The 13,607-nt window shown below is 37.6% G+C and overlaps 1 protein-coding gene across 1 annotated transcript; it reads left to right on the top strand.

The window, feature by feature from the left end:
• Nucleotides 1-2,199: 2,199 nt before the first annotated feature.
• LOC138876355 (uncharacterized) lies at nt 2,200-3,111 on the top strand. The gene is made up of 2 exons (XM_070155267.1): nt 2,200-2,774; nt 2,964-3,111. Exons 1-2 carry the CDS (start codon nt 2,200-2,202, stop codon nt 3,109-3,111), a joined length of 723 nt encoding a protein of 240 aa, XP_070011368.1.
• Nucleotides 3,112-13,607: the final 10,496 nt, after the last annotated feature.

Raw genomic sequence — 13,607 nt, 5'->3', positions numbered from 1 at the left:
CCCTGACTGCTAAGGATCCATTGGAGGCATGTCTAATAAATTTAGAAGAAATGGATGGTGAAGGGTTGGCTGAGTGGGTTATGGCACTGGAAGGACAAGGATTTTGGAAAAGGGAACCTCAGTTCGAGTCCCTTGAGTTAGAGAAAAGAGCTACATCCCCAGCAAAGCCATCGGTAGAGGAACCACCCAAGTTGGAGCTGAAGCTACTCCCAGCTCACCTCAGGTGCATTTTCTTAGGTCCTGATTCTACATTGCATGTGATTATATCATCTGGTTTATTAGATGTGCAGGTAGAACAGCTCTTACAGGTACTGCAGGAAAGCAAGACTTCCATTGGCTGGACTATGGCAGATATAATGGGTATCAGCCCAGCCTTCTGTATACACAAGATTCTCTTGGAGGAAGGGCACAAACCTTCCAAAGAACATCAACGAAGGCTGAACCCGAATATGAAGGAGGTAGTAAAGAAGGAAGTAATCAAATGGTTAGATGTGGGAATCATCTTCCCCATCTCAGATAGCAATTGGGTCAGCACTGTCCAATGTGTACTGAAAAAGGGGGGAATGACTGTTGTGCAAAACGAGAACGATGAGTTGATCTCAACTCGTACAGTCACGGGATGGCGGATTTGCATGGATTACTGAAAATTGAACACAGCCACCCGAAAGGACTACTTTCCCTTACCTTTCATTGACCAAATGTTGGATAGGCTGGCCGGGCGCTCGTACTTCTATTTCTTGGATGGTTATTCGGGGTACAATCAGATATCCATAGCCCCTAAAGATAGAGAGAAAACATCTTTCACTTGTCCATATGTCATCTTCACCTTTCGGAGAATGCCTTTTGGGCTTTGTAATGCACCGACGACATTTCAACGGTGCATGTTAGCCTTTTTCACAGACATGGTGGAGGATATTATGGAGGTCTTTATGGATGATTTCTCCGTGGTGGGAGATTCATTCCAGGACTGTCTTCACAACTTAAGAAGAGTGCTCAAAAGATGTGTGGAGACAAATTTAGTGTTGAATTGGGAAAAGTACCATTTTTATGGTACATGAAGGGATAGTCCTGGGACACCGAGTGTCTAGTAAGGGAATTGAGGTCGACTATGCCAAGGTTGACGTGATTGAAAAACTACCACCGCCCACTTCGATCAAGGCGGTGAGAAGTTTCCTTGGGCACGCCGGGTTCTACAGGCGATTCATCAAAGATTTCTCCAAAATTGCTAACCCATTATGCAAACTCCTTGAAAAGGATCACCCTTTTGTGTTTTCTAATGAATGCAGGTTGGCATTTGAGGAGCTGAAGAAGAGATTGGTGACTGCACCTATCATTGTTGCACCCAACTGGGAACAACCGTTTGAGCTTATATGCGACGCTAGTGACTACGCCATAGGAGCAGTCTTGGGGCAGCGATAGGGTAAACTGATGCACCCAATTTATTATGCAAGCAGAACGCTGAGCGGTGCACAACTCAATTACACTGTGATGGAAAAGGAGATGCTGGCTATTATTATTGTATTCGACAAATTCAAGTCATACTTTATTGGATTGAAAGTTATTGTTTACACTGGCCATGCAATAATTAGGTACTTGATAGAAAAGAAGTCAAAACCACGCTTGATTCGTTGGGTTCTTCTGTTACAATAATTTGATCTGGAAATACGTGACCGAAAAGGGACAGAGAACCAAGTAGCTGACCACCTCTCAAGGTTGGAAGGAGCTAAAAAGAAGGTAGAGGTTGAGGATATAACAGAGACATTCCCGGATGAACAATTACTGACAATGACAATGGAAGAGGCACCTTGGTATGCTGATATTGCTAATTATTTAGCAAGTGGTATTGTACCTTATGAACTCTTCTCAATTCAAAAGAAAAAGTTCTTCCGTGATTGTCGATATTATTTTTGGGATGAACCTCTATTGTTCAAAATATGTGTAGATAACATGATCCGGCGGTGTATCCCCGAGAAAGATCAACATTCTGTTTTGCAGGCTTGCCATGCTTCACCATATGGTGGGCACTTTGGAGGAATTCGGACAGTTGCGAAGGTGTTGGAGTCAAGCTTATACTGGCCTACTCTATTCAAGGATGCTCATGCCTGGGTCAAAAGCTGCGATGAATGCCAAAGAACTGGCAACATATCTCGTAGACACGAGATGCTAATGACCACAATTTAAGAGGTGGAGATTGTTGACATGTGGGGGATTGACTTCATGGGGCCATTCGTCAGCTCGTATGGTAATAAGTACATATTGGTAGCAGTTGACTATGTATCCAAGTGGGTCGAAGCAGTGGCTCTCCCGACCAATGATGCTAAGGGGGTACTAGGTTTTGTAAAAAAGAACATTTTCACGTGTTTTGGTACCCCAAGAGCTATACTCAGTGATGGCGGGACCCATTTCTGCAATAGAGCATTCGCACGGCTGCTGGAAAAATATGGAGTTAGGCATAAGGTGACCATCCCGTACCACCCACAATCGAGCGGGCAAGTTGAAGTGTCCAATAGGGAGATTAAAAATGTCCTTACAAAGACAGTGAATGCAACAAGGACTGACTGGGCAAAGAAATTGGATGACGCATTGTGGGCATACCGCACAGCCTTCAAAACCCCTATTGGGATGTCACCGTACAAGTTGGTGTTTTGTAAGGCATGCCATCTCCCAGTTGAGCTAGAGCATAAAGCACTTTGGGCATTGCGACAGTTGAACTTAGACATGGAAACAACAGGCACTAACAGAGTCACGGGACTACATGAGCTCAAGGAATTCAGGTTCCAAGCCTTTGAGAGTGCTAGATTATACAAAGAAAGGATGAAGTTAATGCATGATAAGCACATCTTGGATCGAAACTTCAAACCCGGAGATCGAGTGTTGTTATACAACTCGAGATTGAGATTGTTCCTAGGTAAGTTAAAATCCTGATGGTCAGGACCCTTCAGATTGGTGCAATTGTTCTTAAGTGGAGCTGTAGAGAATGAATCAGAAGATGGGAAAAACAAGTTCACAGTAAATGGGCAAAGGTTGAAACATTACCTTGGCATGTCTAATGAAAAAGGGGATAGATTGGTAATCACTTTGGGAGAGCCCCAGTATGCGGATGAGGAGTGATGGTCAAATACCGGCGCCGTGCCGCGACGTTAAATCAGGCGATGCATGGGAGGCAACCCACGAGTGTGTTAATTAGGTGATTAAAAAAAAATGCACCCAGCACCGCGACCGCGGCAAATCGTGGTGGGAAGCAAACATTCTGCCTCGGATTTTCAATCCCACCGCGACCGTGATGGACCGCGGTAAATCGCGGTGGGAGGCAAACATTCTGCCTCAGATTTTTAATCCCACCGCGATCGCGGTGGACCGCGGTAAACCGCGGTGAGGTGTAAACTTTCTGCCTCAGATTTTCCAACTCACCGCGGTGGACTGCGGTCGACCGCGGTCGGTCGAGGTAAGTTTAATTTTTTTTCCGTTTTCTCTTAATTTTTTTTTATTTTCCAACCCAAAACCCCCCTTTTAACCCCAAAACCCACGACACCCTCCCCCATATTCCCAATTTCTCTCTCTCTCTTAACCCTAACCTCCCAAACTCCTCTCTTCTTCTTCTCCTTCACTCACATCACCCCCATCTTCCATTCCTCTCCTTCTTTCCCCCTTAAGGTACAATGAGCTCCTCCAGGAAAAGACGAAACACCGGACCTTCCATCAGTGGACCGGGCAGCTCCTCACGATCCAGGAGCCACACCAGTGCACCTTAGTTCGACAGCACTCGGTTTGTCTCCAGCGCAGCAGAGAATAGGTACACAGAGCGCTGTGAAATCAGAGAAGAAATTCTTTGGCTGGTTGAGAGCGCTGTGACGTGCATGCAACGTGAACCTAGACACTGTCTCCGATCAAGAGTGAGCTTTCAGGGAAGTTCCTTAACCTCACTGTTCTTTAAATTTTGAGCCATGGGGATATGTCTTCATTTTAAGTGTGGGGTGGGGATACTTCATTGTATGTTGTAATTGTAATAGTTGACTGTTGATTTTGCCCGTTTTGTCTTGCTTTGAGTGTTTTGATGAAGAGTAATAGTTCATTAGGAAAGCTTAAATAGTAAATGACTTATCCCGACGAAGGATCTCTTTCGGAGGGGTTCTTGAGGGACTAAGTCGGAAAAAAAAAATTAGAATACGGAGACTCTTCCTGATGACGGATCCGTTAGACAATTTTCTTGAGGGAAGTAGTCTAGAGAAAAGACCAAAAAATATATATTTTATTTTTAGGTAGTGTAGTAACTCCCGCTTGGTTTTTCTTTTGGCCACAGTTCTTTTCCAAGGGTTTAGCTTGAACCGGGTATAGGTAGTTTTTATCTTTGATCCTTTTTAGTTTAGGTTAGGATTAATGGGCCACGAGCGAAAAAACGATTTTTCTACACCTGAACACAATAGACACTAGAGTTCAACACCTAGCTTTATTAGTTAAATCCTGTTAGAGTGCCTTAAAATTGTACGTTTGCATCTAACTTGAACACTCAAAAGAGAATGTCTTGATAACCCAATCCGGAGTAAGTCACGTGCCATGTGTGTGTGAGTTTTACTGTGTTCCATGTTTCATATTTGATGCCTAGAACTTACCCTGTGTGTTTGCAAAGCAAAATGGTAGTCTCTTTCAGTTTTAGAAGTGATATAGGCATTCGTTGTTGAGCCAGATATATAAAGTAACCCACCTGAATGCAATACATCCTAGTTAACCCCGTTGAGCATATAAGCCTACTTCTTTGGCAACCACATTGCGCACCTTACCCAATTGTTTGAATAGCTGACTATTTGAACCCTCTTACCTCCCAATAAGCACTTGAACGGTAATGGAAATATGCAAAAGTAAAAGTGTGGGGTGGTAGTTTGGTTTTCGAGTGGAACCATTGAAATAGAGAAAATAGGTAGAATTGGATGCATAAAAGAAAAAGCACCACGAAAAAAAAAATATTCTGAATGGTTGAGAAGTGGTGGCTTGTACAAATTGTACCTAATGGAAGGGGATGTGTTAAACAAAGGAGGTGGAGTGCTGGTTGGCACAATTATGATCTTTAAGTTAATGTAATTGTATTAAAAAGTGGTTAGAGAGGTTAGTCACTATACCTAAATATATCCTACCCGTCTCTTAGCCTACATTACAACCAAGTAAAGCCCTATTGATCTTAGACTGAATGAGCTCAATTAGCAAAGTAGTACATTACGGGCAAGCCTATGGTGCATCTTTGTGGCATGTGAACTTTCTTTCTGAGAGTAAGCGAATTCTGTCTATCTTAGTTCCTACTTATTTTAATTATATTTATATGTGGAACTATTCTCTTGTGTGATGTGAGGGCATGTGATTCACAAAGGAAAGGTAAGTCTTGACTCTTGTATAGAGTAGTTTGAGTAAGTGCGGATGTGCATGGTACAAAAGATTTGACTCTTTGAGCAAAAGTTGTTCACTACTAGGTGCAAATTTTAATAAAATGTTCATGGTGTTAGTTGTTAAAGGAGAAGCTTAGGGAAGAAATCTTGATGGAGTGTGGTGGATTACTCGAGGACTCGCAATGATTTAAGTGTGGGGTGTTGATAGTAGGCTATATAGTTGATATTTACACCTTAATATGACCATACTTTGTTGTTGTTTTATAGATATATTGCCAACAAAATGCTCTAAATAGTGTTCTTTTGTTTAGCAGGGAATATTATATGAGAGGAAGCAACATGGAGTGTTTTGGGGCGATAATGTGAAGAAAAACGCCCACTCGTGAAGTACCCGAACATCAAGAAGCATAAATAGTCCGGGCAAGAAGGCCACCGCGACAGATTAATTCAAGGAGGCAGAAAGCTCAGCGTTCACCGCGGTCGACCGCGGTTGGCCGCGACCGCGGTGAACTGTTCAATCGCTGGAAGTTGTGGACCAAAGTGTAATTTCGGGGAAACTTTTGTAAAACCCTTATAAGCTTTAGACATTCGCCCAACTGGAAAAAAAAACTAATTTTAGACTACTTTTGGAGGAAGAACAAGTGTGAGAAGATCAACCAAACATTAGAGTTCTTCTATCTCTTTTTGATTCTTGCAATTTTACATTATAAGCAATTTAGTAGTTCTTCCTTATTTTGTTATGAGTAACTAAACAATTATCTATGGTTGATGGAACCAATTGTTGGTTGAAGTTTTGACTCAAGTTGTTATAATCGAGCCGGATTTATGATATGATTGTTCAACTATGTTTTGTATGGTGATTAATTGAATGAGCCCTTGATTAATCGTGTCTAATCACCTTATATTGCTTGAGAAAGAATATTGGATTAGATAGCTGTTGAACAACACCACTTTTGGGTAATTGAAGAGATTCTTTACTTGAACTTAAAAGTGGGTTTAGAGATAACAAAACTTTGGTGGGATAATCTAGAGTTTACCCATAGTCAGCTAGAGTAGTTCGAGAGAATGCTTTAGTAAATTATCGTGGTTGATCGAGAGATAATTACGATAGCCCATAACTCTTAATCCTCATAGAGTATTACGGCGAGATTATAGCGGACGAGTCAAGACTTAAACTAGCAATTGGGGAAATTACTGCCCTAGACCTATTTACCATTGAATTATCCTTGTTTTAGCTTATTGTTGTTTTTTATAAGTAGTTGAAGTCATTGAACAAAAGCCCAATCTTTATTGATCAAAAATCATGCATCTAGAGATTGATTGAGTTGATAATAACATTACTGGAAAGTGTAATAGATAGGTTAGTTCCCTAAGGATTCGATTCCGGACTTAAAACCGGATTATATTTGCAGCGACCGTTTTGTCTTCTAAAGGCATAGTTGGGCGTTATCAACATCTCGTGTATTCTAGCCTCCAATGCTCTCCCAAAGCTTACAAGGTCAAAAGTTCTTTCAAAAATGTTTTTTTGGTGTATTTATACCATGTAGGAGTGGGCCGAGGAAAAATTACCCTTTCTTAGCCGTAACAGAACAAATACTTTGAGAAAATTACACAGGCGCGCCGCGCTTCTCACCACCCCATCTGGGGCACTTGTGGAGAAGTTCAGAGAGCAAGTTTTGACGGGCAGCAGCAGAAATACACTGCCGCACCGCCCCATGCGGCGCGATAATGCAATTTTTCCAGAGTGTTTCCTTTTTATCGATTTTTGATATCCAGACTCGGGTCCCGACCCCCAAACGAGATCCTGGTTTAATCACTTGGGCTTTTACTCAGACTTCAAAGTTCTAACTTGTTCAATTTAGCTCCCGAATATTATTTTTTTTAACTCGAAATCACTTCCTACAAGGCATAAAACACATAATAAATACCATACAGTAACATTCAAGCTCAAACACAAGTAAAATACAGTAATTAAAGTTACGACTAAAACACGTGATTCTAGCCTACCATCATTAATCACTTCATCACACCTTCGAAGGAATTTTTTCTTGGTGCTTAGAGAAGCAAAGATTGCAAAATCTTGAAAGATATAAAAAAGACGTTTTCTGAGTGTTATCGTTCGGAAAACTTTTTGGAGCAAAAGCTTTTTGAATTTTAAAAAAAGACTTATTTGTTGGTTGTTTATTTAAGAAGATTTGCTAACGTTTTCAAATAATTTTCTGAAAAGCATTTTCTGGTGGAAAAAAAAGAAGAAAAGAAAAACACTCAAACACATCATTCTAAATTTTTTATTTAAGCAAACGACAGAATCACAGAAAGACAAAGGAAGAAACGGAAGGGGGGAACAGAGTTGAGTGGGAGATTTGGAGATTAGCAAAGAAAATGTGATGAGTCTGAGCAGGAGAGTGGGTGCTTCCTTCCAACTGGTCGGAGGTGGGTGGTGGGGGGCCGAGGCGAATGTAATTTTTCAGTTACGGGTTCATCTGTATTCAATATTTTTAATATGTAATTATATACATAAAAATTATTAAAATTAAATTATTATTATATGAACCTGTAATATAAAAGTATATGAAGTTCAAAGTTAAATATTTTATAAATTGAACTCATCAAGTTAAAATACTGAATTCGCCTGTGTAGGGATATCTTTTAGAGACACACCATCTGATCTAATACTATTCATATGTGTATATACGTATAATAAGTCTCTATATATATTCTTGCAAAGTAATTCCATTCTTTCGTGGGACATCATGTCTTGGCGTTGTAAGACATGGTTTGAGGGTGAAGGTTTCCTTTATTTTTCCTCTATTTTAAATTTCTCCTTCTTTATATATATATTGATTTGGGGTAAGAAAATAGTTTTAACCGAGTCAAATTTGTTGTAAAGATAGTTACTCCAAATGACTAGAACTAATGATGTTTACAATATTTGATTCTTTTTTTTTTTTAAATTACAAGTGTAATAAAAGCATCGAATCAAGATTATCTATCACTATAAGTGGAGGGGCCTAGAGGAGTGTTGTAGTAAACACAAGTACCCTACCCACCCAACCTTGGCCAAGAAAATGCCACGCCTCTTTGTGCTTAAATCCAAATCCCATGCTATTTGGATGGTTGGCCACCCATTGCCGACATTTGCACTTTTAATCCCTAATTGCCATCTCTCTTTTTTTTCTTTCTTTTGGTTCTTTTTGCAATACTCTTTATATCTTAGATCCACAGACATATATTCATTTTCATTATCCCCATATATAAAATAAAAAATAAAATGAAAATAGCTAGATCTCACAACCCCATAATTGTTGAAGTAAAGTGATCTCGATCATGTTTCTTGATCCTCCAACATAGAATAATTAAGATTTGAATATTCACATTTTTTTGTATCATTAATGCAACTATATAATTTGTCACTATACCCAGGGGCAAATTTACATGGGAGGGGTGGTTCACGTGAACCCATCCTTCTTTCCCTAAATCTTGTATAGCACCGGTAAATTTCAGCACAAAATACTTGAATTTGTATGGGTGAACCCATACTCAAGTGAACATTGTAAAGCACTGGTAGAGAAGTGCACCTTCCATCCACCGGGTAGATGGTTCGAATCCCTGCAATACTCTTTTTAAAATTATCCATTATTTCACTTTTTAATTAATAAATTGGCTACATACCCATGCTCCTGGGCCCGCAGTTTAAAGTTTTCCATGCTCTTTAGCACACACGTTCTTTTTTTCTTTTCCTCTCTTTATTACTACATAACTGCTTCTTAGTCTTTCAGTTATACTTTCAAAATCCCTAAATTAAAAATACCTCTCCACAAAAAACTCTCTGGCGCTCTAAGTCTTCTGCAAATCAGCAAAATACCAACTTTTCTACCATCAAAAGTCACATATTTTTCCAGTTTCTTTATCAATCTCACTTCTTCTTTTGTTTCTTTATTTTTTTTCTTTGATTTATGAAGTTGGGTTGAAAAAAAATAACGTTCATGAAGCCAGAAAATTCAATAATGGTGTTCAAATGTTTAACATCCTTTTTCAGTGGGTTATGCAAGGGTGTTCAAAGTCTATTTTTTTTTTAAAACAAGTAATAGTTTACCCTATACATAGTATAATTTTTCGGCGAATGATGGTCAGTTCGTCGTACATAGCTTCGCCCTGGATGCACCCATTCTCGTGAAATCCTGGATACGCCTCTGACTATACCCATGCTTATAGTCACATCTTTTCACATGTTGTCCTCCGTAATCCATTAATGGCAATTTAGGAACCACATGAATGGATGCGACTGAGTACATATAATGTAAATGAATTTTCGACACATAGTGTTTAATGTTTATTAACAAATTTACTGATCAAAACTCAGTAAAAGTTTATTGATGTCGCATGTAATGTGTGACATAAATATTCAAAATTTCAACATTGTTCCATTTTTTTTGGAGCAAAACCTAATTGAATTTGATGTCCTAGCAACGTACGCGAGTTGTAAGCCTTCTTTTTTGGTCCTTAACGATATCACAATTTCCTAATGGTACTAATTCTAATGTTGAAGGGGAGACTTGGCGTAGCTGGTGAAGTTGGTGTCATGTGACCAGGAGGTCACGCGTTCGAGCCGTGAAAATAATTTCTTGTAGAAATGCAGGGTAAGACTGCGTTCAATAAACCATTGTGGTTCGGCCTTTCCCCGCACCCCGCACATAGCGGAAGCTTAGTGCACCGAGTCACCCTTTATTTACTAATTCTAATGTAAAAAAAAAGGACATTAATTAAATAATAGAAGATAGATAGCCATAACTCATTTGTCACATACGTAGTGGGTTCAGCCCTCCAAGCCTGTTAGAGCTCTCTTCAATCTTCTCGTAGCGAGATCAATCAGTTTCGGGTCAAATAAAAGAACGATAATAGATATAGTGATAATTATATGAAGACATGGAAGGGAGAACATGAAAATACGTTGCAAGATTTCTTTAACGAAATGGACAAATTGATGGGGTAAAGTAGCACCCTAATGAAGATGCAACAATGACAACACGATGGGCCATTGCACCAAAGATCACCCACTAGCTATAGCTAATGTGTGAGACCCTCGAACCCTAAATTTTTGCCTAACGTCGTTTTCTTGTTCTTTTAGAACTTATAAACTTTAAATTCTGTGTTCGCTGATGTTCGCTACTCCTATTTTAATTTGTTATTTCTCATCATATTTTGGCATGTTTTGTTTATTGTGAAAAGACTTTTCAAGAAAACAAGATGATTTATTGTTTTTTTTCCCCTTTAATTTTGTTGTTTTTTTATGATGTTTTGGCCTGGAATGTTTTGTGAGTTTTCAATAAGCTAAGTAGATGAATGATTGGATTTTCTTCAAATTTGTTTTTCTCCTCGTGCTTTTTAAAAGGATGATTAAATTGCTAGAACCATTTGCCCCCACTTGATTCCTTTGGATATTGCATAATTCCTTCGTGACTGTTCCCTTTTGGTCCCATTGCTTTATCATTCATCTAGTCTTATGCACACAAATAAAAAAAACTCTTTTTTTTTTAAATTCTTTTTTCCGCAATATTTCCGTAGATTGTCACAAAATTTAAAGTGATACTGATGGAAGTCTTTCTTACAATAAATATTGGATCAATTCTCACTGTTCCCTTCCCTTAACTCCACGAAATAGAAATATATTACGAACAATTTTCTTGGCTGATGTTGTTTTAATTTAAAATAGGGAAAGAGCTTGTAAAAGTAGGGCGAGTTTAGAGTAGCAGCCTATTAATACAATTTTTTAGCGTTTTCTAATTTTATTACATTTTTCATGTGTTGGGACATGAATGTACAAAGCAATATAATAATTCATTTTAATTTCTTCTTTGTAACTGGATAACTTGGTAAAGTATGTGTAATTTGTGGACTTTGGTCAGTTTTCAATCACTCTCAACGAGAGATAGCAAATACTTGTACTCAAAATATGTTGAAAATATAAAGATCATGTTTCAGCCAAAAGGTAGAAAAGAGAGCTACTGACACCTAAATCAGTCCTTTTCGATCTTCTATTCCTTTTATCGGTACATTACCTAATTAATTTAAACAAGTAAAAACTCATATTCTTTTGAAGAATTCATTATCTATTTTGGCCATAACAATTTTCAAGAAATTAAGTGTGTCTGCATTTACATGAATACTCCTGGAGCTAGTGTAGCGCAATTTTTCCGTGAAAGCGTGACGATTTGTGCACCAAACTATCCTTTTTTTTTTTTTTTTTTTACGTACGGAGGCCTATTTTCAGCGAAACCCTATTGCCTTCAACTCAACTCATAGCTTATGCTGTATACCCATCTTTGTATTTATGAATATAGTATATACACTGATCATATAACTTTTTTGTTTTATAATAAATAGATATACAAGATTAGATCAACGAAAATTCGTAGGTCACTTCCTACAGAACAACTAATACCTTTTTTTTCTTCTCTTTTGTGGGCTGTGACTCATCACTCATGTATTGATATTGTCGTAAAAAGAAATACTCAACTTGTTCAACGCACAATTAATTTCAATTTAGACATATAACGGATGTTGGCATAATATCATGTTTCTCAAAAAAAAAGAAACATGATATAGTAAAGTGATAGTCTTTGAAAGAATTAAAAATAATTCAAAAAGTGTCCTTAATTATAATAGTAACATATATTACTCATAGCTATCTTTTAGTACTCAACAAAAAGCTTTTATGTTATCTTTTGGAGTATAAATTGAAATACAAAAATTATTTCCCTGTCTTGTGTTTAGATATATAGTGATATACAATATGTCATATTTGTCTTTTGGTCCACCAAATTTTATGTCATTCGTATCATTAGATTTGTCTATATATTTATTTAATAGAACTCAGAAAGATTATTTAAATTCGTCACAGAAAAAAAATGTGAGTGAAATGCAGAAAGCAATCTCTTTATTCCCTTTTGAGTGACATGACCTTATATTTTTTTTGTGCTTTACTTTTCATGTAGTTGCTCAGATATTTTCAATACACTAATTTTTAGTTGGATTATTGTTCAGATATGCAATTCTCGACCATTAACTTAAGTAAAAAACTACATTATATATCCCATAATATCTAATTGCACAAACTAAGTGAGAATTTTTTCCTTGAAAGTAGCAGTACTTCATAATCTCAAAAATTTATCTATGTTTTGAAATGTCGAATTGATTGAATTAAACGCTTTTTAAATGAATTCACCTAGTTTTAGACAACTCCAAGTCCTACAACCAACGGCGTAAGCAGGATTTTTCATAAGTGGTGTCGAACAGGAAGTGCCCAAATGAACGAGCCACTATAATAACATTATTAGGGTTCTAAATCAACTCGAGTTATTGTGAATTTTTTTATTTTTATTTTTGGACAATAAAAATTACTTACCACTTTGTGGCCAAAAAAATCTTTGAACCTTTACAACTTCCACTTTTTAATACAAATGAGGATTTACTTTTTAACAAAAGTGGCTTAAGACCCCCAAAACAACACGCGTGCAATCAAGTTTCGAACCCTCGAACCTTGGTATGCTGCAAATTTGATTGCTCGACCAACAAACCATACGGCACCTGCTGTCTTACAATGTCACTTACTTTACATATACCTGTATATTTTATATGGAAACAATATATATAATTAGTAAAGATTTCCGACGAAGCGGTGTCGAGTGATACCGCTTCGCCTAACGTAAATCCGCCCCTGCGGCTACAATTTATACATTCTATGTAATTTTCTTATTTTTGGTAGTTGATATTTTAAGTTAAATTTAACAATGATCAGACTTCAATTCTCCTCAAAAAATCTACATTGAAATATGGTGAAAAAACAAATAGATAATGCTTGAAGTCATACTTAAGTATTGGACAAAATCTCACTCTCTTGAATCCTCTTGTTGACCAAACATGCATTGAGATTGAGAACAATTAATTACACATTTAAAAGAAATAAACAATTAATGTATCAAATCACATTATCTCGTCTTCATACTCCAAATCTTACAATTTTTTTTTAAAATTTAAGCATCCGAAATTTAAAAAACAATATTTCGTTTCATCGATTTCCATAAAAAAAACAGACACTATAAGGATAAAGCGCTACAAGAAAAACTAAATTTCTATTTTTTTAAAACCCCAAACATGTAATACTAATACAAGCAGGGGTGAAGCTATGTGTAGTTGACCACTTTTCGCCGGAAAATTATACAGTATATAGGG

The sequence above is a fragment of the Nicotiana sylvestris genome, chromosome 8, assembly GCF_000393655.2.
Source record: "Nicotiana sylvestris chromosome 8, ASM39365v2, whole genome shotgun sequence".
Taxonomy (NCBI): domain Eukaryota; kingdom Viridiplantae; phylum Streptophyta; class Magnoliopsida; order Solanales; family Solanaceae; genus Nicotiana; species Nicotiana sylvestris.
This window is presented reverse-complemented; position numbering and strand designations above follow the sequence as displayed.

What these genes read in the sequence shown, in the direction of transcription:
- LOC138876355 (XM_070155267.1), top strand. Translation starts at nt 2,200, where the DNA reads ATGTGGGGGATTGACTTCATGGGGCCATTCGTCAGCTCGTATGGTAAT. An exon ending in CATGAGCTCAAGGAATTCAG is followed by an intron (nt 2,775 to 2,963) that starts GTTCCAAGCCTT and finishes ATTGTTCTTAAG; the next exon opens with TGGAGCTGTAGAGAATGAAT.